Source organism: Oxyura jamaicensis, chromosome 2 (assembly GCF_011077185.1).
Source record: "Oxyura jamaicensis isolate SHBP4307 breed ruddy duck chromosome 2, BPBGC_Ojam_1.0, whole genome shotgun sequence".
Lineage (NCBI taxonomy): Eukaryota > Metazoa > Chordata > Aves > Anseriformes > Anatidae > Oxyura > Oxyura jamaicensis.
In genome coordinates, this window is record NC_048894.1 from 61,680,278 (window position 1) to 61,705,001 (window position 24,724).

General features: G+C 38.5%; 1 protein-coding gene across 8 annotated transcripts in view; it reads left to right on the plus strand.

The window, feature by feature from the left end:
* Positions 1-24,724, plus strand: part of BBS9 (Bardet-Biedl syndrome 9) — a 335,690-nt gene that overhangs the window by 62,185 nt on the left and 248,781 nt on the right. For all 8 annotated transcript variants that reach the window (XR_004748060.1, XM_035316948.1, XM_035316945.1 and 5 more), the window contains exons 11-16: positions 2,285-2,361; positions 5,799-5,852; positions 10,021-10,123; positions 11,101-11,205; positions 14,166-14,180; positions 23,746-23,886. Coding sequence is in view for 7 of the 8 variants with exons in the window: in XM_035316948.1 (XP_035172839.1) it covers positions 2,285-2,361; positions 5,799-5,852; positions 10,021-10,123; positions 11,101-11,205; positions 14,166-14,180; positions 23,746-23,886 (495 nt within the window). In the remaining variant the exon portion in view is untranslated. The remainder of the gene's footprint in view (positions 1-2,284; positions 2,362-5,798; positions 5,853-10,020; positions 10,124-11,100; positions 11,206-14,165; positions 14,181-23,745; positions 23,887-24,724) is intronic.

Genomic DNA, 24,724 nt, shown 5'->3' on the forward strand with positions numbered 1-24,724 from the left:
TTTTTTTTTTTTTTTTTTTTTTTTTTTTTTTTTTTTTTTTTTTTTTTCGTTTGTTTGTTTGTTTCTTCCTCATGATCTTTATAATTTGATTTAAGGTATTGCAGTGGTGGTTTCAGATGTGTTTTTTATGAATGTTCTCTTCATTGTGGAGATATGCTCTAATGAAATTTTGTTCTGGTTTAACTGGATGTAAAGCTTGTTGGAAAACTTTTCACTTAGCTATGAAGAATGCCTTTCAGTTTAGGATGTTTTGGCTTTGTTTCATTTTGGCTTTTTTAGATCTATTAGTTAAGTCTTAAAATAACTGCCAATCACTGCTGGTTAAATACAAAATACCTTTGAGTGCTGATCACCATTCAGTTACTCTAAACATAATCTTTAAAATGAACCATTGATTTTTCTGTCTTGTGATTTCACATGTATGCAGTAAGAGCTGGTGTGGTTTTGAGAACATATACCCTTACATGGAAATATTTTTTCTTTGTTTAATTTTGACTTCCAAAAATGGAAGGCATTTAGAATTAGGTCATCATATAAAAAACATAGAGCAGTTATTTCCATAAATAAGTCATGTTCAGTGCTGACTGTTGAACTTTAGTTGTTTTATACATTTTGGAGAAGAAGGTTTTATATTCCAAACAGATGAAATATTTTTAAATACATAACTACTAAGCCAAATTAACTCTAATGCTACTTGCATCAGTCTGGATGACATAAGCAATTAGCCATAGGTGTTCGACTCAATTTAATATCAAGAAAAAAATGGAAGCTTACGTGTGGTGAGGCACACGCACTGTTTGCCAGAGAAGCTGTGGGTGGCCCATCCCTGGAAGTGTTCAAGGCCAGGCTGGATGGGGCCTTGGGCAACCTGGTCTAGTAGAAAGTGCCCCTGCCCATGGCAGAGGGGTTGGAATTAGATGGTCTTTAAGGTCCCTTCCAACCCAAACCATTTAGGATCTATGTAAACATTGGTCTGTGTCCTATTTCTAACAGAAAGATGACAGCACAACAGAAGTTGCATCATACTTTGCTTGAAAAAACATCCTGAAGGAGAAATGGTTAAATTATGTCAGAACCAGTTGTGTGCAAATTGGTCATGACACTATGAAACTGGCTTAGGCTTCTTTAGCAGGTGATCTTTGAGGAACATACTTGGTTTTGCTTTTCATTTTTCCTTACAGTAAAAATTTTATTTGAGCACAAGAAAATGAAATCTTAATTTCTCTGGTTATCTTAATAGTTTTTTCCCATGACTCTCTTATTAGAAAGAGACATAATGTGCTTCTTACTAGTTGTGAGTTGTTTTCAGGACCCTATATACAATACAATTCTTGCAGCTTTCTGGATGTGCTCATGTGCTCATTTTTCCAGTGAAAATATTAATTTCATCTTTCATTAAGTTTTTTACTGCTTGTTACTTGAGGAACTATGAATTTCCTTTTTTTTTTTTTTTTTTTTTCCCTGACACATTTAGTTTTGAGAGATAGAAGTGCATTGCAGAAAGACACAAATACCACAGAACTAGACTTTTTTCTTTCTCTTTCCTCTCCTTTCTCTGCCTTCAAAATGATTATATAATTTGTTATGGTATTTAAATGCCTTGCTTTTAATCCTTGTGATAATTTTTTTGCATATCTGAATCTGTATAAGTTTTTATATCATGCATATAAGTGAGTTCATGACATTCTTTACCTTTTGTGTTAACATTCCTGGAAATAATCAGGTAATATTGTAACCAATCCCTATATAACATAAAGCACTCTTAAACCTTTAAAAATCTGTTTTAGTTATGCTACAGATGTTATGTTCTATGTTAGACAGAACATTTCTGTCAAACTTATTATCAAATTATTTAGGTGAAAGTGCTCCAAATGAAACCTGTGCTGTGTATTTTGGAGATAGTTGTTTACTATGGGTGTACTATTATATGCACATGTGGAAATAAGTTTAAACAAAACAAAAAATTTCTCATATTTTTCCTGGGACTGGATCATGAATAGTATATGTAAAATCCTGTTATAGAATGCATCTACATCCTTTTTTTTTTTTTTTTTTTTTTTTTTTTTTTTTTTTTTTCCCATGCACAGGTCAGGTTAGGCTCTATAGAAATCTTACAAAACTCAGAACTTTCTTTGTTCAAGAGTATATGCATTGTTTTTTTTCATTACAGTAATAGGTGTAATTATGTAAAAGTCTGGAAATTGATGCTGTTGAAATTGTATTTAGGAATGTAGATGCACAATTGTTAAAGGAGAGCTGAATGATTTTTCTTGTTTTCTTTCAGATATTTTACCCCAATCTGAAAAACTGAGAGATCTAATTGTCACTGCAGAAGTTTCACCAGAGTTGGATGCAGAATCTGTATGTACTTTTATAAAAAGAAATAGCAAACCCTTTTGAAAGTCATAGTAGCCCATTTTTGCAAGCAGTGCCAAATCTTAGGTGCAGTGTTGCGATCTGCCTCGGGTGGACCAAGCCATGTTCAGCTAGGTACCAGGTTTTACGCAGAACAACTGACAGTCCAAATTCATTGTCTTTTAGATATGTGCTGTCCCCGTGTGTATCATTTACAACTATGTACTGTGACCACTTCTTGGTTCTGCTCTTACCTTAGTGCTATTTGCCTCCATGGCTTTTCATATGGTCTTGGGACTTGAGGGACTTTCAGACAAATAAGTGAACAGACTGTCTCATATCTACTGCTCATATCTACTGCTACCTCATATCATGCTGCTCTCTATCATGCAATTGTGCTGTTAATAGCCACTAACTTGCTATTATCATTGTAGCATATGTTTAGAGACCACTTTCTAATGCTTTAGAGTTTTGACAGGCTTTCCTCTGTCTTTACCAGTTCAGATCACTGGGAGAGGGAATTAGAAATAAATCAAAAATTAGTAACTATACCTATTATTTATGTAGCAATTTAGTTATATAAAATATTGCACAAAACTGAATTATTAAATTTCACTGCTTCCTATAGGTTGTACACTTGTGCTTTTGAGTTTTGAAAACAGCAATGAAATATGAGGTATTTTTGTAGGAGAAATGTACATATCATAGCTCTAATGATTATAAAATTAATAACTTGCAATGCATAAGTAAGCACATGCTACTTTTCTTCTGTTTTGTATGAATAATATTTAAGGCTGCTTGCAGTCATATTTGAGGTAATACCTGTTTGAGGTAATGTTGTCTTGTGCACTTTCTGGCCTATTTCTCAGCTTGTAATACAACATAAGCCTTCTCCTCATAACGATAGTTGAAACATCTGAAATAGTGATTTCTATTTGTTTATATTTGTGGGACTGAGTTTCTGCATAGCACCCACTTGTCCCTCAATTAAAACATGTTTTTGTTAATCATTTTAACTTGAGTAAATAAAATTGCTTAGTATCTTTTTCTGGGGACCTTTTCAATTCTTGGCTAAGCAAAAGTAAGTGAAGAAACTTTCTTAGGATCTGGGATAACTGTAATAATGAGAACTGTTAAAGCAGATAATAACGTGGGGGGAAACAGAAGTGTCATCCTGTGGATCTTTTAAAGATAGAATGTACTAATCACTCAGTGATGCATTGTAATGAGTAATCTTCAGCAAGGTATCATTCAATATTATCTGGCATAGTGGCCTAGATAGTTTTTTGCTTTTCTTTGCATATATAACTTATGAAAAACTGTTCAAATTAAAATTTAGGTGATCTTATATCGTTGCTTAGAGGTTTTTCATGTGAGACTTTCAGAAACATGGTCATTGCAACATAACATCTGTAATTAGTCATATCTAGCCACTGATTTCTACAAAACTAATTTTTCGTGACTAACATTTTAAAAACACACAAAACTGCTTTTAAATACTTTTATACATCTAATTTATAACATTATTTAGAGTCTATTTTTATTACTGCTGCTGCTGATACTAGTTGATGAAGAGACCCTCTCTGGGATGGGGGAGAGAAACGGGAAAGTGAAGCATGTGGGTTGAGATAAAGACAGTTTATTAAAATAGGAAATAATAATAATAGTATGTACAAAATAAGTGATGCACAATGCAATTGCTCACCACGCACTGACTGATACCCAGCCCAACACCGAGCAGCCGGCCCCCCACCGTGGCTAGCCACCCCTATATATTGTTTAGCATGATGTCAGATGGTACGGAATACCCCTTTGTCCTGTTTGGGTCAGCTGTCCTGGGTCTGTCCCCTCCCAGCTCTTGCTGCACCCCCAGCCTGCCCGCTGGCAGGACAGAGCGAGAAGCTGAAAAGTCCTTGGCTTAGTGTAAGCACTGCTCTGCAACAATTCAAACATCAGCATGTTATCAGCACTCTTCTCGTCCTAATCCAAAACACAGCACCCTACCAGCTACTAGGAGGAAAAATAACTCTGTCCTAACTGAAACCAGGACAGTTATTCAATATACCAAATGAATCATGGCCTTGAATCTTTATTGCCCAAAGCCATCCATATATTTTAGTTTCCTGAGATGTAGAATTTCCTAGATGTTCCTTCAGTATCTATCTAGGAAGGAAACGTATAGTAAGACACTTAATGGATTAGGATCAATAAAGCAAATGTGAGAATAATTTTAGGGCTTCTACAGGTTTGCGAATACTGCTTCTGCTCATTTGAAAATATTTAAATTGTGATATGTGGTAGGAGCAAAGAGTATAAAGATATATTAGATATGTATCTATATTGGAATAGATAACCAAGTGGAGGATTATTATGGTTATTTGACACCACCTCCTAAGTAGAGCCTCTGATTCAGGAAGTCCCAGATGATTTCTGAAGGCTGAATATAGTAGACCAAAGCAAGAATCAGTCTCTTTGTACCCATGTTGTTTCTTTGGGATCATCCTGACAAGGATTGACATGATTGACAAGCCAATTATCTAATCCAGTATGAAAGACCCTATTTTTTTATATTGTGAAAATTATACAGTAATTGAATGAAAGTCCAACTTTTAGAGAGAGCCTACCAACCTCCTGACTTCTTAGGAAATTTGCATATGTGAACTTTATAGTGGCATGCTGGGATGAAAAAGAGTGTGGATAGAGCACAGTGGATTGTTTTAAATTTACTCTTATCATGAGAAGGTATACATTCATGTGAGGAATTTAGTATTACAGCACTAGTTAAGTATTCCTTTAAAATAAACTAGTTCAAACATATTTGAACACTTCTTAAAATGTTGAGACAACCCTGATGCAAAACGAAATCTGAGCATATAACAAGATATTAAAACAGGTTGTAGCGCCAAGATGAATTTTTCGTTAGATGGAATTGCATCTTGAAATAGATGTAAGTGGGAATAACAAAATGCCTGCCATAATATTCTTTTGAAGTTCAAAATATATTTCTGATTAGAAGATTGTGTACAATGACTTTGTAGTATGTGCTAGGATGTGCATATAATACATTGGCAGATTGGAGGTCACCTTTTCCTACTGAGTAACAGGAGGAGTTTCCAAAATTGAAATAAATATACAGTAGGAAGAAGCATGCCAAGCAAAACAGTTTCAAATATTCATATATACATCAAAGTGTATTAGTTCCTTATATACACAACATTCATGACCTTTTGCTCTCCTTTTTGCAGGCAATTTCAAACAGAGGCTTAACATTTTCAGAAGCTCAGAAATATATTTTGTGTATTTTAATCTGTCATCAGAATGATAAGTCCTTTACAGTTAATTCCCTATTTACCAAATTGGTGGGAGAGTAATATTACATTCACTGTGTTCATTCATTCATGTATAATATTGAATTTACTCTGTTTTCATCTTTTTCTTCACAGAAAGCCATTGACAGTGAGGTAAAAGCAGAGGTAGTACCATCAGTAACAGTAAAGGTACTGTGCCTTACTGAAACCATAGCAAACAGTGATGACAAGTTTTAGAAAACCTGTAATATTTTCTGTGTATTTCACTTAGATTATGAAAATGAGTAGAATTTGAAATGCTGTTATATATATTTTTTTGTCCTTCATATAACAGGTGTTTATCTTGCATGTCTTCTGTTGAAGTGGTTGGAATCTCATTTCTGTGATGTTTATCAAGAAACAAACAAACAAAATATTAGGGTGGAGGGAAGTAGTTCTTAAAGTTTAAGAATATTTTTCCAACACTTTTCAAATGGAATAAATATTTATTCAAAATTTGAAGGTGATCTTTAGCTGCCTTTTCAGTTGTCAATAAGCAAAAATAGACTTTCTTTTGTAAAAACAATTTCACAGTTTTTGTTAGTACAAAATAGCCAGGAAAATCTAACTTGAAAATTGATATAATTGCAGCCCTCCCTGAGGACTGTTACCTTTGGTTCTAAAGAAAGTATAAATGTGCGTGTGCACGTACATATGTGCAAGTGTAGTTTCTCCTCGGTATTGTGTAAAATATATATGTATAGTTTGAATTTGAGAGGCTTTTGTAGGAGTACAGGTGGAACAAAATCAGGGCCTTGTTTCTGGGAACCTTGCAAGTTCTGCTTCTGTCTTGAGTGAAGAATTCAGAGCCTGACTGGACTACTAATCGAAATGAATTTCCTTACATTTCTGTAACTTAATTGTATTTAGCTCAGCATCTTTCTCTACACTTAAAAATTATAATAATAATAATAATAATAAAGGCAGGATAAAACCCTAGTCCTGATCAAGTCTGTGACAGTTTTTCTATGAAAGCTTGAAGTTCAGCTGAACTGCACTGGGCTGTTGAACAGACTGTTTGTAAACGTAAGGGTACCTTAAGTAGAATGAATTTATCAGCTTTTAGTTCACATTGGCGCTAATTTATAAGTGACATATTACAGAGGAAAGTATTATATATACAACTACCAAATTCCATTTTTGGAGAAAGGCAATGATTTCAGTATCAGGAACATGAGTAACTCTCATCATTCTCTCTCATCTGCTCTTTACTGTAAGGCAAATGAGAAATATTTAAAATATGTATGCATTTATTTAAACATTTGATAAGCTTTTTAAAGGGAGGACTTTGCTTTCCCCTCCTATTTGTTTATGCATTTTATGTGTTTTAATGAAACAAAAATAGTAAATCTAGTTTTCATTCATGTAATTATTTCCAGCTTTTTTTTTTTTTTTTTTTCCTGTGATAAGTTAATTTAATCTTCATATATGTCTCCATTCAAATTAATGGCACTTGATGGAAAACTCATTATAGTTTATGGATTAATTTATTTAATATTTGAAAAGTTATAAGTATTGTTTTTATTCAAGTAAGAAATAATTGCATGTAAGGTTTGCATGGTATTATACCTGTCAGGCTAATATGAACTGGAACACTGAATTAGGACAAGTTAAGGACAACTTAAAATTTTATAAAAATCCAAATCAAAATTAAATGTTTTCTTGAGTGATATAACTGCAAACAGTTTATATGTGTAACTTGCAACTTTTCTGCAAAGTAGGTATTGCTACTAATGAATGTTGTTTGGTCATTGCAATAGAGGTCATTGTACCCACAAAAATCTTCAGGCAATGCATTACGCATTAAAAAATTTCCAACACTTGTGACATTTTTATATATATATATATTTAATAATTTTGTACAAACCAGAGGCCTGTCAGAAAAGTCTTAATATAACTAGACTCTCGACAAAAATTACAGTATAAGAGGATCCCTCTCATTTCAGTCTCAGGTTTGAGACTGCAATTGAGTGCAGAAAATGCTTAAAAACATCCTTTACATGGTTTGGAGGATTGGGCTTCAGGCAGGAACTTCTGCATGCATGCAGGATGTTGGCAGCTCTAAGTGGCTTACAGCCCTTTCATACCTTAGAGAGACTGTTGAAAATTTGACTTTGTAAAGTAACCTGATAAATTACGCAGTTGGTGCTCCCACTGGAAAATGTGTATATGTTGTCTAAACTAGATCTGAAGTGACCAATTTGGGTATAGTAGTTGCTTTAGAAAGATGAATAATAGATAATTGGTTTGCACTGAATTGTTTTGTGGTTGCAGTCAGCAGATGTGTCAGTGCCCAGCTGGTTGGCTTAAAGATAATGCAAGTGGGTTTACACAGCTGCATTCATTGAATTATATTGGACCTGAAACAGTTCAAAGCTGAGGGCAAAAATGAATTTTTAGAATTGTGTTCCCTTCTTTTGGGGCTGGGGCATGGAGCAGATTGTCTCCAAAAGCAATTTGTGAAAAACATTGTTTTGCTTTTGAAGAAATGATCTGAATAAAGTTTGGCAGTGACTTCAAATGTCTCTGTCTTGACTATAAATTTTCTGAGGTGTATATTCTCATATCTGTATGTTTTTACCTGACTTAATTAGCATAATAACTGTAAGTGTATTGATTTTTTCTTCACTTTTTTTTAAATGGAAATTCTGGCTTCAGAGAATGAGGCTCTTTACCTGAAGTGTGTACAGAGCTAGATGTGATCCTTCTTGCAAAGTTAATGTTGCTCTTAATTCATTTAAAGTAGTCTGACTTCCTAACACTTCAATCATTTTATAACAAGTAGTATTTTCCTAAAATGATTTTACCTGTCCATAGTGAGCTACTTGGTAGACCAGCAATACAAACAGATGATAATGGCAGATAGTATCCATGTGCATACAGACCATAGAATCATTTAGGTTGGGAAAGACCTCAATGGTCACCAAGTCCAACCATTAACCTAGAACTGCCAAGTCTACCATTAAACCATGTCCCTAAGCACCGCATCTACTTATCTTTTGAACGCCTTCAGGGGTGGTGACTCAAGTGCTTCCCTGGGCATTCTATTCCAATGCTTTACAACCCTTTCAGTGAACAACTTTTTCCTAATATCCAATGTTAACCTCCCCTGGCACAAGTGGAGGGCATTTACTCTTATCCTATCACTTGGTGCTTGGGAGAAGAGACCTATCCCTATCACTACAATTTCCTTTGAGGTAGTTGTAAAGAGCAATAAGGTCTCCCCTAAGACTCCTTTTCTCTAGGCTAAACAACCCCGGCTCCCTCAGCTGTTCATCGTAAGACTTGTTCCCTAGACTCTTCACCAGCTTTGCCCTTCTCTGGACACTCTCAAGCACCTTGATTTCCTTCTTGTACTGAGGGGCCCCAAACTGAGCACAGCTCTTGAGGTGCAGCCTCACCGGAGCTGACTACAGATGTACAGTCACTTCCCTGGTCCTGCTGGCCACCCTATTTCTGATACAAGCCAGGATGCTGTTGGCCTTCCTGGCCACACTGCTGGCTCATATTCAACTGCCTATCAACCAATGTCCCCAGGTCCCATTCCAATGGGCAGCTTTCCAGCCACTCTTCCCCCAGACTGTAGTGTTGCATGGGGTTGTTGTGCCCCAAGTGTAGGACCATGTTCAGATGTAGGTCACCACAGTACTTTCTTTTTATACATGACTTATGGACATTCTTTTGATAACCATTTTTTTTGTAGCTTGTTCTTTCTGCAATAGAAGTAGCTGCTCCTGCGTTATAATTTGGTCAGCTCTTGTAAACCAGAGATTTAGTTGTGCTGGGTATTCTGTATATGGAGTTTTAGAATTTGTTTCTGTAAAAAAATTTAATAGAACTTAATTCTGAAGTTATTCAGAAGACCATGAATTGTTCTTTGTAGTTAGAGGAGATAACTTAGGTTGGCTTTGTTCTCATTAATTAATTTATTTATTTTGCTTTAGTTATCTAAAAAAGGCAGTATTTTTATTTTTATCACATTAAAATAAATGCACATGACATTAGGAAAATATTTTAATATGTTAAATAGCAGTTTAGCATTAGATTGTCTTTGCTTAAGGTTACAAAGAATGTGAGAATTCACCTTTTTTTTTTTTTTTTTTTTTTTGCATTTTAAAATTGTTACTTCAGACCACTGTAGATAAATAAGAATAGTAAAAGGAAAATATTATTTTTGCAGTTGAAATTTGAAGTTCTTAAACATTGTTGCTGAATGCTCTTTGCAGATTTTTGTTTTTGCTTTTTTTTTCTAGTTGTTCGCTATACAGAAATTAACTTGTTCCTTTATTTAAGTACTTCTGTATGTCAATTTCTTTAGGTAACAGTACAAAGCAGGGTGACTGCACAGAAACCAAACCTGTCAGTATGTGTACAAGCTCCATTAGCAGTGACCTGTGACCAGTTCATCTTTAATGATTTAGGTAATTTTTTATAGTACTGTTACAGCTCTTTTACCGTATTACTTTTTCTGAAGATGTTTGAGAGATATAATCGAGCCTCCATCAAGTGCATACTTGCAGGTACTGGAGTGCAAGTAGTTACAAATGTGCCCTATGTACACTCTGCAGCTTTTATTTTCTATTTGTGGAAGAAGACAAAAAAAAAAAAGTATATAGGAATGGAGTTGCTTCCTTGGTTACAGCGTGACACGTGGCAGGTGAGAAGAGACAGGGTGAGAGTTTCATGATGGAGAAAGAAAAGCAGTTATTGTTTAGTGCTTTCACTGGGGCGTTTTGTTTTGGTGGCAGTTCTATTTATGTAGAATGGCACTGGTTTTCCAAAAGGAGGGACAGAAAACTTGACCTGTGGCCAGTCTAATGAATGTTCCCAACTTTGTATTAACTGTGGAATGATCATAGCCTTCTTCCAATAGGGTCACAGGGAGGATCACCTTGACAGTTGTAAATGTTTTCTGAGAAGCAGAGAAGTGTGTCCTGCTGCCTCAGTTGGAACTGTACACCACTTATGCTCTGAAATGCTCAGTACAGGACTCTATTGAAACAGAGCTTTACTGACTGCTGCTCTGATCTGAAAGGACAGTTCTCGTGTTTCCTCAACAGGTGAAAGGAACAAAGGGCTGATGGCTTTGTGGAATATTAAAAATGCCATATTAAATTACATTTGTTTTTGAGATTTTCTGTGTTAGGTGTGCTGAGTTGTTTCACTGGATATGCCTTATGCTAGTTTCCTCTCAGAGAGAGTACTTTGTCATTTTCTAATTACATATTTCAAGAAAAAAGCTTCCACCTCCCCCAAATAAGCATGTTCAGGGATTTGATAAAGGTGAATGAACGGAAATGATTATCCTAATTTCATAGAATATTTCCTGAAGTACAGGATTTTTTTTTTTTCCAATTGGATGCTCTTATTACTGGATTTAATTTTGTATTATTTTTAGAACCAGATTCATCTGAAACCGTGGTCCTGTCTGTCTTTTTGAAGGGGAATTGTCCTCCATCAGAACTAGAAGGAAATTGTGTGGTTTCATGTAGTACACAAACAGGTGAGCCACTGAAGATTTTAAATTAATTTACCTTTTTTAAGATATTTCTTTACATGTTTCTTGTCAGCTTTCTTTTGAAAAAAAAAAGGCAATTAGTAACTGAAGAAGTAATAATGTATATCAGAATCTAGTCTTTACTTAGTTAATATTTTATGTAGCATCATCAAATTATATAATCAGTTTTAAAGACGTAAAATCATATGTTTGTAGCTTTCCCACCCTGCCCAATCAATTTGCTTCTGTTCTGCTCTTTAAGGAACCACCTCTTGGAGTGAGAAGTTAATTACATCTTTATGACTATTCAGCCTTCTGGGGCTGCCAACAAATGTGACAATAACTGCCTCCATACCGAGGAAGAGGACTTGAATAAGCTTTGGGAGTGATTATTCCTCATTTCCCCTTAACAGCTGAATGTATTCATTCTAAGCAAATAAACTGACCCAAAATAATAGAAATTAAGTCGTTCTATTTTATAGACCCCTTATGACACTACTGATATAATATGTAAATTTACCCTGCTATCCATAACTGAAGATTAATTCACTTAGTTTTCTACACACAGCCTTGGGAATATGCATCAAGCTACATGAGAAACTGTACTTAGACAGGGCTTCCATGTTAAGTTAAATGCAGCATAAACCATTTTAAGCAATCTGTTCATTCTTCACTTCTCATTGCTTGGCTTTGCTCCTGCACCTCCTTCCCTGTTGTGCTCACACAATCAGCAGTTATTTCTTAGCCAGATTTGCTGATTTGGTTCATTGTGTAAACACTGAGAGCTGTGCCAGCACAAAGGGAAGGGTGATATGGAGTGGGCTAGCATCAAAGAAATGAATGTGGAGCTAGAGCTTCTGAGGGGTGGCGATCCTGAGTACATTATCCTATGTATGCACTTTTATTTAAGCATTTGAGGGCAGGAAGGCTCTGCAGGAGGATCTGGATAGGCTGGACCGATGGGCTGAGGTCAACTGCATGAAGTTCAACAAGGCCAAGTGCTGGGTCCTGCACCTGGGGTGCAATAACCCCAAGCAGAGCTACAGGCTGGGACATGAGTGGTTGGAAAGCTGCCAGGCAGAGAAGGACCTGGGAGTGATGGTTGATAGTCGGCTGAATATGAGCCAGCAGTGTGCTCAGGCGGCCAAGAAAGCCAACAGCATCCTGGCCTGTATAAGAAACAGCATGGCCAGCAGGGCTAGGGAGGTGATCGTCCCCCTGTACTCGGCTCTGGTGAGGCCGCACCTCGAGTACTGTGTTCAGTTTTGGGCCCCTCGCTACAAGAAGGACATGGAGGTGCTCGAGCAAGTCCAAAGAAGGGCTACGAAGCTGGTGAGGGGCCTGGAGAACAAGTCTTACGAGGAGTGGCTGAGGGAGCTGGGCTTATTCAGCCTGGAGAAAAGGAGGCTCACGGGTGACCTTATCGCTCTCTACAGGTACCTGAAGGGAGGCTGTAGCGAGGTGGGGCTTGGTCTGTTCTCCCACGTGCCTGGTGACAGGACGAGGGGGAATGGGCTAAAGTTGTGCCAGGGGAGTTTTAGGTTGGATGTTAGGAAGAACTTCTTTACCGAAAGGGTTGTTAGACATTGGAATGGGCTGTCCAGGGAAGTGGTGGAGTCACCATCCCTGGAGGTCTTTAAAAGCCGTTTAGATGTAGAGCTTAGGGATATGGTTTAGTGGGGACTGTTAGTGTTAGGTTAGAGGTTGGACTTGATGATCTTGAGGTCTCTTCCAACCTAGAAATTCTGTGATTCTGTGATTTACTTCACATCACATCTCACTTGAAACATGGTATTTATGATGATAGTTTAGGTTGTGTGTTGATTGTTAAAATATTTATCTACTTCTAGACAAAACTGAAACTCTTGTTTTTTGAAGGACTTAATCTTACCCTTGTTAGACTAGGCTTGAAGATATGTGCAGAGGAGGGGAAGGAAAAGGATATTCATAACTTTTTTTTTTTTTTTTGAAAGCCTGCAGAAACACCTAGTACAACTTCAGTCCTCCTGTATTGTGACCCTCAACCTGTTTATTCCTTGTGAATGTATTTCTGTAACTTTCTAAGCATCCAGTTTAAAGTGATGTGGATTTAGACAGCTTGTGTAGTGTGACTATAGGTAGTATACTTTTGAGTGTCTTGGATCCTCTGATTCTGAAAGCATGCTTTATCTCTTGCTGGCTTTGCTTCTGTGATTTTGCTTTGAAAGATGAAAATATCAAATTTAAATGATATTTCTCATAAGCAAATTAATTTATTATTTCATTCAGATGATATTAGTTAAGCTTATAATTTTAATTATGAGGTTGAATTTTGCAAGGTTAGGAAAGCAAAGGAATCTTGTATCTTGAATATGTTTGATTATATACAATTTAAAAAATCCCCGGAAGATGACATCTACCATCATCTGTAAAGTGTAGAAGAAACTTTCTATCATTAAAGATTTTTTTTTTTAAATTTACAAGACTTCTAAATAAAAGAGCATAAATGTTAATATCTTACTAAATTTTGGATATTCATTAAAATTATTAATCTGGGATAATTCTGTTCAATTACATACTGATACCAGTGCTTATGCTGCTTGTACAAGGCAATTAAATCCTTAAGTAATGTCCTAGCACACAAAAATTAACTGCCTTTCTGACTTCATTTTATCTGAATAGAGACCTTTTCCTCTTTTGTTTTTAAGATACTGTGTTTGTGGCCAAATCAGTCTTCAGTGTATCTCTGTGGGATTCATACTGCAGAAGGTTAATGAGTTACTCAGTTGGATAGGATTGTGCTATTGATGAATGTGGTCTTATATCTGTTTTCTGGCTAGTATTCGGCTTTTATGTATTGTCTACTTAACAAACATGGCTTAAGTTTTTTAAAACCTGTTACTACATTTTCCTTTTTCTCTTATTTTGAGCAGCATCTTATGTTTTCTTCTTTTTTTCCTTTTGTGCCATTGCTGGTTATACCACAGAACTCAATCCTGAAGGTGAGTGAATGGAAAAAAATACAGATTTGAATGATCTCATGAGCGAGAGTATATACTGAATAAAAGCGTATTTGCAAGTGAGATGTTACTTTACCTATTATTTCTATACATTTTTCTACTTTCCTAGGTTAGATGGTGCTATGAAGGCATGAATATTTGAGAAATTTGAAAGTGAATGAGGCTTAGAAATAAGAAAAATAAAATCCATGGGAAAAGTAGGAAAGTAGTAAAGACATTTGCTGAAACATGTCACACTTCAACATATGTACCATAGAATATTAATATTTTATTAAGTGCCTTGAACATTGAGATTAGAAATGGAAAACACAATTTTATGCTCATTCACTACCATATTTCTGGTTATTTTTCCATGTTTCAGTAAGAACTCATCAGGTGGCTAAATTAACTGACATGCAACTAATTAATTAATGGCAACAGAAACAACTATTAAGGATTTGTAGCTAATGTTATGCTGTTTGGACAGAGTAGCCCAAGAATTATGCCACTAGCATCTATTCATTCCAATTTCTGTTGGAAACATCTTATTCAAGGTTAGAAGGCAGCTTTACAACTGAGAGTAATTAATGCCTGTGCCAAACTTTGCCAGTGGTAGATGTGATTTTTACAAAATGTACAATTAAAACACAAAACAGGCCTGGAAAGGTAGCTAAATAAGCTAAAAAGAGGGAAAGATTGTTTTGCAATGTAGTTGTGTACATGTGTTGGAAAGATACAGTATCTGTAAGAGATATTTAGCTAACTTAAAGAAATACGTATTAAATGCAAATTCATCTACATCTGGGGGGAAATAAAATTGCTTGTCCTGGATTTAGAGATCAACTGAAAGGATTTCTTAAGTGTGCAGTTTCCACCTAAACAGAACTACATTTTAGATGTATGTATACTTCAGTATTGTCTTTCAATATTTATGCTCTTATGAGCATACTAAGAGAAGTGAAAAAGTAGATAACTCTTGCTAATGGTTCCCTTCCTCTTCTGGTTTCTGCATATTTCAGGGGCTCTTGAGATGCTGTACAGGAAATAGGTGCTTGAACCATCTCAACAAAATACTGCTCTTGGCAAGAATATTTATTTCCCTGTGGCAGGTTTTTAACCTCTACAAAGTTTAAAAAATACTATAACAATAATAAATTAAATATGTAAAATAAATGTATACAAGTGGAAAGGGTGACATTCTAAAACAGAGGATTTGGATTTTCTGTTTTAAAAAGTTTGTACTCGATATTGAAACATGTTGATGCTTGAGAGAGTACTGTGGCACACAGTGAATTCTCCCTGGCAAAATTTGTTTTGGGTTACTCTAAGGTGCACTAAACTAGATAAATTCATATCATCAATGCCAGAAAAGGTTTGAATTCTCTAAATTTTTCCTATCCTAAATTAAAGATCCTAAATTCAATGCCTTTTTATGTGCATCATATGTTGTAAATGACATGATTAAGATGAATAAATCACAGAATCATCTAGGTTGGAAAAGACCTCCAAGATCACCTAGTCCAACCTCTGACCTAACACTAACAAGTCCTCCACTAAACCATATCCCCAAGCTCTACATCTAAATGTCTTTTAAAGACCTCCAGGGATGGTGACTCAACCACTTCCCTAGCTGCCCATTCCAATGTCTAACAACCCTTTCAGTAAAGAAGCTCTTCCTAATATCTGACCTAAAACTCCCCTGGCGCAACTTTAGCCCATTCCCCCTCGTCCTGTCACCAGGCACGTGGGAGAATAGACAAGTTCTCACCTCGCTACAGCCTCCCTTCAGGTACCTGTAGAGAGCGATAAGGTCACCCCTGAGCCTCCTTTTCTCCAGGCTGAACAAGCCCAGCTCCCTCAGCCGCTCCTCGTAAGACTTGTTCCCCAGATCCCTCACCAGATTTGTTGCCCTTCTCTGGACTCGCTCAAGCACCTCCATGTCCTTCTTGTAGCGAGGGGCCCAAAACTGAACACAGTACTCGAGGTGCGGCCTCACCAGAGCTGAGTAAAGGGGGACAATCACTTCCCTGGACCTGCTGGCCATGCTGTTTCTTATACAGGCCAGGATGCTGTTGGCTTTCTTGGCCGCCTGAGCACACTGCTGGCTCATATTCAGCCAACTATCAACCAATACTCCCAGGTCCTTCTCTACCAGGCAGCTTTCCAACCACTCATCTCTCAGCCTGTAGTGCTGCTTGGGGTTGTTGTGCCCCAGGTGCAGGACCTGGTACTTGGCCTTGTTGAACTTCATACAGTTGGCCTCAGCCCATCAGTCAGACTTATCCATGTCATCCTGCAGAACCTTCCTACCCTCGAGCAGATCGACACACGCACCTAACTTGGTGTCGTCTGAAAACTTGTTGAGGGTGCACTCGATCCCCTCATCCAGATCATTGATAAAGATATTAAAGAGAACTGGCCTTAATTCTGAGCCCTGGAGGACTCCACTAGTGACTGGCGTCCAACTGGATTTAACTCCGTTCACCATGACTCTTTGGGCCCAGCTACCCAGCCAGTTTTTAACCCAACGAAGCATACACCAGTTCAAGCCACGAGCAGCCAGTTTATTGAGGAGAATGCTGTGGGAAATGGTGTCAAAAGCCTTACTGAAGTCAAGGCAGACCACATCCACAGCCTTTTCCTCATCCACTAAGTGCATCACTGTCATAGAAGGAGATCAGGTTTGTCAAGCAGGCCCTGCCTTTCATAAACCCATGCTGACTGGGCCTGTTCACCTGGTTGCCCTGCAAGTGCCACGTGATAACACTCAAGATAATCTGCTCCATGAGCTTCCCTGGCACTGAGGTCAACCTAACAGGCCTATAGTTTCCCGGGTCCACCCTCTGCCCCCTCTTGTAGATGGATGTCACATTTGCTAGACGCGCATTGACTGGGACATACCCTAATAGCCAGGACTGCTGGTAAATGATGGAAAGCGGCTTGGTCAGCACTTCAGCCAGTTTTCTCAGCACCCTTGGGGGGATCCCATCTGGCCCCATCGACTTGCATCCAAGTGCTGTAGCAGGTCGCCAACTGTTTCCTCATGGATTATGAGGGCCACACCCTGCTCCCCATCCCCTTCCACCAGCTCAGGGTACCCAGAGAACAACTGGTCTTGCTGCTAAAGACAGAGGCAAAGAAGGGATTAAGCACCTCAGCCTTTTCCTCATCTCTCATCACTAAGTTTCCCCCAGCATCCAGTAAAGGATCTAGATTCTCCTTAGTCCTTTTTGTTTTAATGTATTTATAAAAACATTTTTTGTTGTCCTTAACAGCAGTAGCCAGATTGAGCTCCAGATGAGCTTTGGCCTTTCTAATTTTGTCCCTGCACATCCTTACAACATCCTTATAGTCCTCCTGAGTAGCCCGCCCTCTTTTCCAAAGGTCATAAACCCTCTTTTTCTTGCTATGCTCTAGCCACAGTTCTCTGTTCAGCCAGGCTGGTCTTCTTCCGCGCCGGCTTGTCTTTGGGCACGTGGGGACAGAGTGCTCCTGAACATTTCCTTCCTGAAGAGTGCCCAGCCTTCCTGGACTCCTCTGTCCTTCAGAACCGCCTCCCAAGGGACCCTGCCAACCATTGTCCTGAACAGCTCAAAGTCTGCCCTCCGGAAGTCTAAGACAGCAGTTTTACTGGTCTCCCTCCTGACTTGGCCAAAAATATAAACCTCTACAATTTCATGGTCTCTCTGCCCAAGACAGCTCTCAACTACCACATCCCCCACCAGTTCTTCTCTGTTTGTGAACAGAAGGTCTAGCAGGACACCTCCCCTGGCAGGCTCATTAACCAGCTGCATCAGGAAACTGTCTTCCACAATGTCCAGAAACCTCCTAGACTGCTTCCTCTGAGCTGCGTTGTATTTCCAGCAAATATCTAGGAAGTTGAAGTCCCCCATGAGAACAAATGCTGGAGATTGTGAAGCTTCTGCTGGCTGCTTGTAGAACACCTCATCCGTCTCCTCATCCTGGTTTGGTGGTCTGTAACAGACCCCCACCAGGATGCTTGCTTTGTTGGCCTTCGTGCTGATCCTGACCCATAGGAACTCAACCTTATCATTCACAGCCCCAAGTTCCACAACATCAAAACACTCTCTAATATAGAGAGCCACTCCACCACCCCTTCTGTGCTGCCTGTCCTTTCTGAAGAGCCTATAGCCAGACATTGCAGCACTCCAGTCATGAGAGTGGTCCCACCACGTTTCCATGATGGCAACCAAGTCATAGCTAGCCTGCTGCACGATGGCTTCCAGCTCCTCCTGTTTGTTGCCCATGCTGCGTGCATTAGTGTAGATGCACTTCAGCTGGGCCATTGGTTCTCCTGTGGCCCTGGCATTGTTCCCCCTGGCACACCTCCAACAAGCTTTGTTTCATCCCCATCCCCCTTCTTAGCTAGTTTAAAGCCCTCTCAATGAGCCCTGCCAGCTCCTGGGCTAGGATCCATTTTCCCCTTAGAGACAGTTGGAACCCATCTGCAGCTAACAGGCCAGGTGCCAAGTAAAGTGCCCTGTGGTAAAAAAAAAAAAAAAAAAAAAAATTAAAAAAAAAAAAAAAGTGTTGGCACCAGCTTCTGAGCCACGTGTTTATCAGGTGGGCTTTCTGTGTCCTCTCTGTACCCCTCCCTGCCACTGTAGGGATGGAGGAAACCACCACTTGTATTTCTGCTCCATCTACTAAGCGCGCCTGTCCCCTGAAGTCTCGTTTGATAGCTTTCAGGCTTCTATCAGCAATTGCATCGCTGCCAGCCTGGACTATAAATATAGGATAGTAGTCAGAGGGGTGAACCAGGTTGGGAAGCTTTTTGGCAATGTCCCTGACCCAGGCACGAGGGAGGCAGCAGACTTCCCTATGGGTAGGGTCAGGTCAACAAACAGGCCCTCTGTTCCCCTGAGAAGGGAATTGCCTACAACGATTACTCTTCTTTCTTTCTTGGTGGAGGCAGTCTTGAGGCGTGGAGTTTACATCCTTGCCCTAGGCAACCTCCTGGGTGGACTATTGACCACATCCTCACCCACCAGTCTCTCAAGCTCTAAGGCCTCAGACCTGTTGTGTATGTGCACCTGAGAAGGTGAGGCCAGTAGGGAGGGGGGTTGTCTGTGATGCCAAGCAGGGACTTGTTTCCATTCCTCATCTCCTAGCTCCCCTCCCTCTTCTTGACAGTGACAGGGCAGGGGGTCCACCCCTGTTTGGGGTGTCTCACTCCGATGCCTTTCTTTCAGGCCTGGCGGGGAGTTGTTCCACCAGTCTATCTCCTGCTCACACTCCCTGATAACCCTTAACCTCTCTACCTCCTCCTTGAGCTCTGCTACCAGGCTGACCAGGTCATCCACCTCCTCACATCTCACACACGGTGCCTCTGCCACCCTCAGATGGCAGCAACAGGCTCAGGCACTCCCTGCATCCAGAGACCTGAACTGCCGCATTTTTGAGCAGGCACTCAGTCTGGGTCACCACAGACTTTCTAGAGAGAGCTTTCTACCTAGTGCAGACCATGGCGGTTTAGCTATAGGTAGACGGCTGGTAGATGAGCTGTTCTCCTGAGTGGGGTGGGACGCTCTGTGCTGTCTGAGCCCATACTGCCAGCACAAACTGTAGCCCCATGCCCTGTTCCCCCGTCCTGGTTGCTGCACTCCCTAAGGGCTGCCTCTGTACGGCCAGGGAGCAGTCACTGATGGCTCCTCCTGGCCTGGTCAGCCTCCGTTGTGAAGGCTGATGGGTGCTGGCAGCTCCCCCGCCTGCCTCGAGTTGCCTCGATGCCAGAAAAAAAGCTCTGCCCGCCTCAATCCCCTGCTCTGTTGCAGAACGTGTCTGCCCTGGGGCCGATCACCTGACTAATTTAGAAGTGAAATTGTAACAACAGTGTGTGTGTTTTGTTACTTTTGTAAGGTAAGTACATAGTATGTCTGTCTTCAAATAATGCTATTATTATGAGGTAACCTGTTACAAAATTTGTGTTGCATTTCATATTAGAATTTTTATTTCTATATATGGCAAAGAGAATCTGAAGAGTTTTTTCACATTTTCTTCATTACTACAGTGCTGAAACTGTGTCATGAAACTGTATCAAGTGTATCACAACTCTAGAAGTAAGATCTATAACTAGACCAAAACACCAAAGGATTGAGGAAGTTCTGGCTCCCATACTTTGTTACTGTTTTGGGCCTCCATACTAACATTTAAAATTACTCTAGCAGACCTAACAAAGCATTAGAAAAGTATTTTCAAATAAGAATACTGGGAATCCCAATAACAATATTGGGAATCCCAATATTTTCACTGCAATGGTAAATTTTGGTGGAGCTTTTTGGTTTGGTTTTCTTAGGTATACAGTTGTTTTGGAATCATCAACTAGAAATCTCCATGGTCAGATATTATTTGATTTAATTTTGATTCAAATTTTCTCTGAAATAATGAAAAAACTTTGTTTATGATGAGGCAGATTTAGAACAGCTTGTCTAGGAAAAGTTGCTTTGAAATTAGAACTTCATCTTGTTTTAAAAATAAAAATAGTTCAATATCTTTTGGGCTAGTTTTGTTACTAATATTTTCCTGTTGACAACAGTCTGTAAGATGTTTGTATTATATTGTCATCAGTAAAATATTTTAGTTATTTTTTCCATCAGACTGTAAAGATATGTTTGAATGAATCATTCTGAAAGGTCATGGATTTACTGTCAAGCATTCTTTAAGGAACTTTCCTTGGAACCCATAGATATTCTAATATGGGGGCCTGTTTTGAGTTTTCTGCTGGCTTTACACTGATTTTTATTTTTTTTTAATTTGTTTTAAGCTGGTGCAGAATAGCTACTTGGAGGTATTATTAGACAGCCAAAATAATTAATGAGTTGACAACAAAGATGAATCTGAGACTTCTAGTAACAAACCCTCTCCAACCCAAGACAAGTCTTTGAAATAACTTTTCTTTGCAAGAGATCTGTGAAGCAGCAAGCCAACAAAGAATGTTAGCAAAAAGGTTTTAGATGACTATGAATGGTTGAGCATTGTTTTTATACTAAACTTCTCAGCTTACATGACTGACTACATTTGCATAGCTGTTTCATGACTTTTCTGCTTGTGTATGATCCATGGCAGTAAATTACTTTATTCACTCTAAAAATGTATTTAAAATTCTATTGGAGTGAGTGTTGGGGTTAGTGTTTGAATTTGATCTTTTCTGGGGGAAAAGAATGACTGATTGCTGCTATGACCTTAATACTATTCTCAATAAGGTGAGTTTTGGTTCCTCTAATGATGTCTGTTCCTGAAGAAAACAACATTTGTTAGCTGCTTTATCAAAAAATCCCCCTCACAAAAACAAAGAAAAAAGACACACAAACCCCATACAAACTGGCTGCTCAGAAGAGCAAGCATTCCATATTTCATAGCCCCTATCATTTCCATTTTTCACATAGAACACACTGTGCAATTTCTGACACACCAACCATTTTAAATAATGCATATATTTTTGCAAATTAGCAATATTCTGATGAATGTGTTTTTGTTAGTGTTAAAACTTCCTCTTTTCTCTTGCACCATTCTGATAAATTACATACATTATATTATTGTATATTGAATCAAAAGATAAAATTTAATATACCTCTGGATAATAACTCACTATTTTAGCAAATAAAAAAACAGATAACCAGATCTATTCTTCTGTAGTTGAGCCTCATTTGAAAGAGAGGTACAGTTCAGCAAGTTTTGGATTTCACATTTTTGCCATGAAGGCTGTTAACTGGAGTTGTGATTCCCCTTAACATGCTGTTGGGATTCAGTTATATGAGTGGCTACCACTATTTAGCAATGTTTGTGTAATGTCAGCTTTAAGTGTATTATTATCAAACTGATCACAAGTGAGTATCCTGATTAAAAAACAAAGAAAAAATATTTTTTTCCAAATGAAAAGGATGAGACGTACTGGGTCTAGCTGGGATGTTAACTTTCCCTGCAGCAGCTCATACAGTGCTGTGCTCTGCACTTGTAGCTTAGTGGTATCACACTGGTGTTGTGTCTGCTGCTGAGAAGTGCTTGCACAGCATCAGGACTCTCTCTAACTGTCCTAGGGGGTGGGCAAAAAAGTGAGAAAGAAACATCACCAGGGCAGCTGACCAAAACCAACCAAAGGGATATTCCATACCATATGATGTCACACTCAGCAATAAAAGGCGGAAGAAGGAAGAAGAGGGGAGGGGTGGGCTCTCGTTGCAAAAACGTCTGTCCTCCTCCCAGACACTGGCTATGTGCTTTGAGGCCCTGCTTCAAGGACGTGGTCAAGCATTGCTCATTGCCTCCACTTGCCATTACACAGACATAAGTAAAATTAGAAAACGTACCCTTGCAGGGTATGCAATAACAATTTCTAATTATTGCAATTTATTTTGCAGATCAGGTTCATTAATTTGTTCCATCCTTGAAATATTCTTCAGGCTCTTAGTTTGGATAGGGATTTTTAAGGTGTAAATGTGCACCTTTGTCTTTTTTGTCAGAAAGAAGGTGTCATATAAAAATAGCTTTTGATACCTGTCTATGCAGAACAGGTGCAATTTTCATAAAAAAAATAACAAAAAACCAATGTGTGTGTTCTTAAGGTAGTTTTGGTAGTGTTCGTGATGAAAAAAAAAATTCAACACATTTGATACTTTGTGTTCAAAGTATCAGGAGCAATCATGGAGCTATCCTCTATGTTAAAATATAATTCTTTGTCTAGAGGGTTAAAAAAATGTTGCCAATCTTTATTGCATGTTAATTGTTGTGAACACAGGTATGCAGTGGATTTGGCTAATAATGTTTGCCTTCCCATTTACTTGAAAATGTTCACTGGAAAAGGTAATTGAAAGTATTCAAATTTAAAGGTATTTGAGGTGGAAATTTAACCAAAGATTACATGGCTTTGGTTTTAGGCTATTCTTTAACTGCATTATTGTTGTGGTTTAACCTGGCTGGCAGCTAAACACCACACAGCCGTTTGCTCACCCTCCCCCCTCCCTCTCTGGGATGGGGGAGAGAAATGGGAAAGTGAAGCCTGTGGGTTGAGATAAAGACAGTTTATTAAAATAGGAAATAATAGTAATAGTAATAATAATAATAGTGTGGACGAAACAAGTGATGCACAATGCAATTGCTCACCACCTGCTGACCGATGACCAGCCTATTCCCGAGCAGCCGGCCCCCTACCCCGGCTAGCCACCCCTATATATTGTTTAGCGTGACGTCAGATGGTATGGAATACCCCTTTGTCCTGTTTGGGTCAGCTGTCCTGGGTCTGTCCCCTCCCAGCTCTTGCTGCACCCCCAGCCTGCCCGCTGGCAGGACAGAGCGAGAAGCTGAAAAGTCCTTGGCTTAGTGTAAGCATTGCTCTGCAACAATTCAAACATCAGCATGTTATCAGCACTCTTCTCGTCCTAATCCAAAACACAGCACCCTACCAGCTACTAGGAGGAAAAATAACTCTGTCCTAACTGAAACCAGGTCAATTATATATACCATGTTATACGTCTTTCAGGACAGCAGTGTAAAGTATCTTGTATTCAGAAGACAGATAGGAAAGATAATTCTTTGTGTTCTTTCATTTTAGGAATACCAAAAGTTGCCCAGTGTAAATTCAAGCTGCCTTTGCGATTAATCTGTTCTCCAGCTCAACCTTCAAAATCAGCAAATCACAAGATAACTATTGATACCAATAAACCTCCCATCAGTTTTCTCACCATTTTTCCAGGTAAGTATTAAAAAATCTCTATAATAGGAGATTTGTTAGGAACTCAGACAGGAGGAATAAGTAAATAATGAACAAAGCATTATTAACAGTATTAACATTATTAACAATAATTATTAACATAATTAACAATATGAGGATGTGAAAAAACTATGGCATGAGAGAAATGATGGGAAACATTTCAAGTAACATAATTCACCTTATCTAATGTATCTGTCTCTGGTAAAACTTTGTTTTTTTTTTTAATGCAGTGAGTATTATAATATCAGTGTTGTAATGGGGAGAACGTGGGCATTCATTTTATGGGGTGGAGGGGGGGTGGTGTTCAATGGGTGTGAAATGTAAATACAGGAAGCAGGGTAGAGTAAAAGTGGTAAATGTTGTATGAAAGGGTATGATTGCTTTGGAGGAAGATTTGTGAGGTCCTTGATGTATCAGTCTTGAGCAGATCCTATTAAATAATTTCATTAGTATTTTGGACCAAAAAGACAGGTGCTTTAGCAATATTTTCTGATAAGCCAAACTGAATTATATTTTGTATTCAGAAAAGTATTAAAGTAGCAGAAAGAAGGAATTAGGTGACATATAGTACTAGCAAAACATGAATGAAATTAAGTATTGTAGAGTATAACATGAAAAAAAACACTGCTGTAATTATGTGCTCATAATTTGGAAGTGATAGAGAAGGTGGAAGCTATCACAGGAATACTCTATGGTACAATGTGGCACAATCATATAAAAATGGATAAGAACCTAGGCTGTATTAGACAAAATGATTCCAGGCCAGAAACTAGTAAGGTACTGTGTACTGGCATACAGTACTGACTGCTGGTTGCTGATA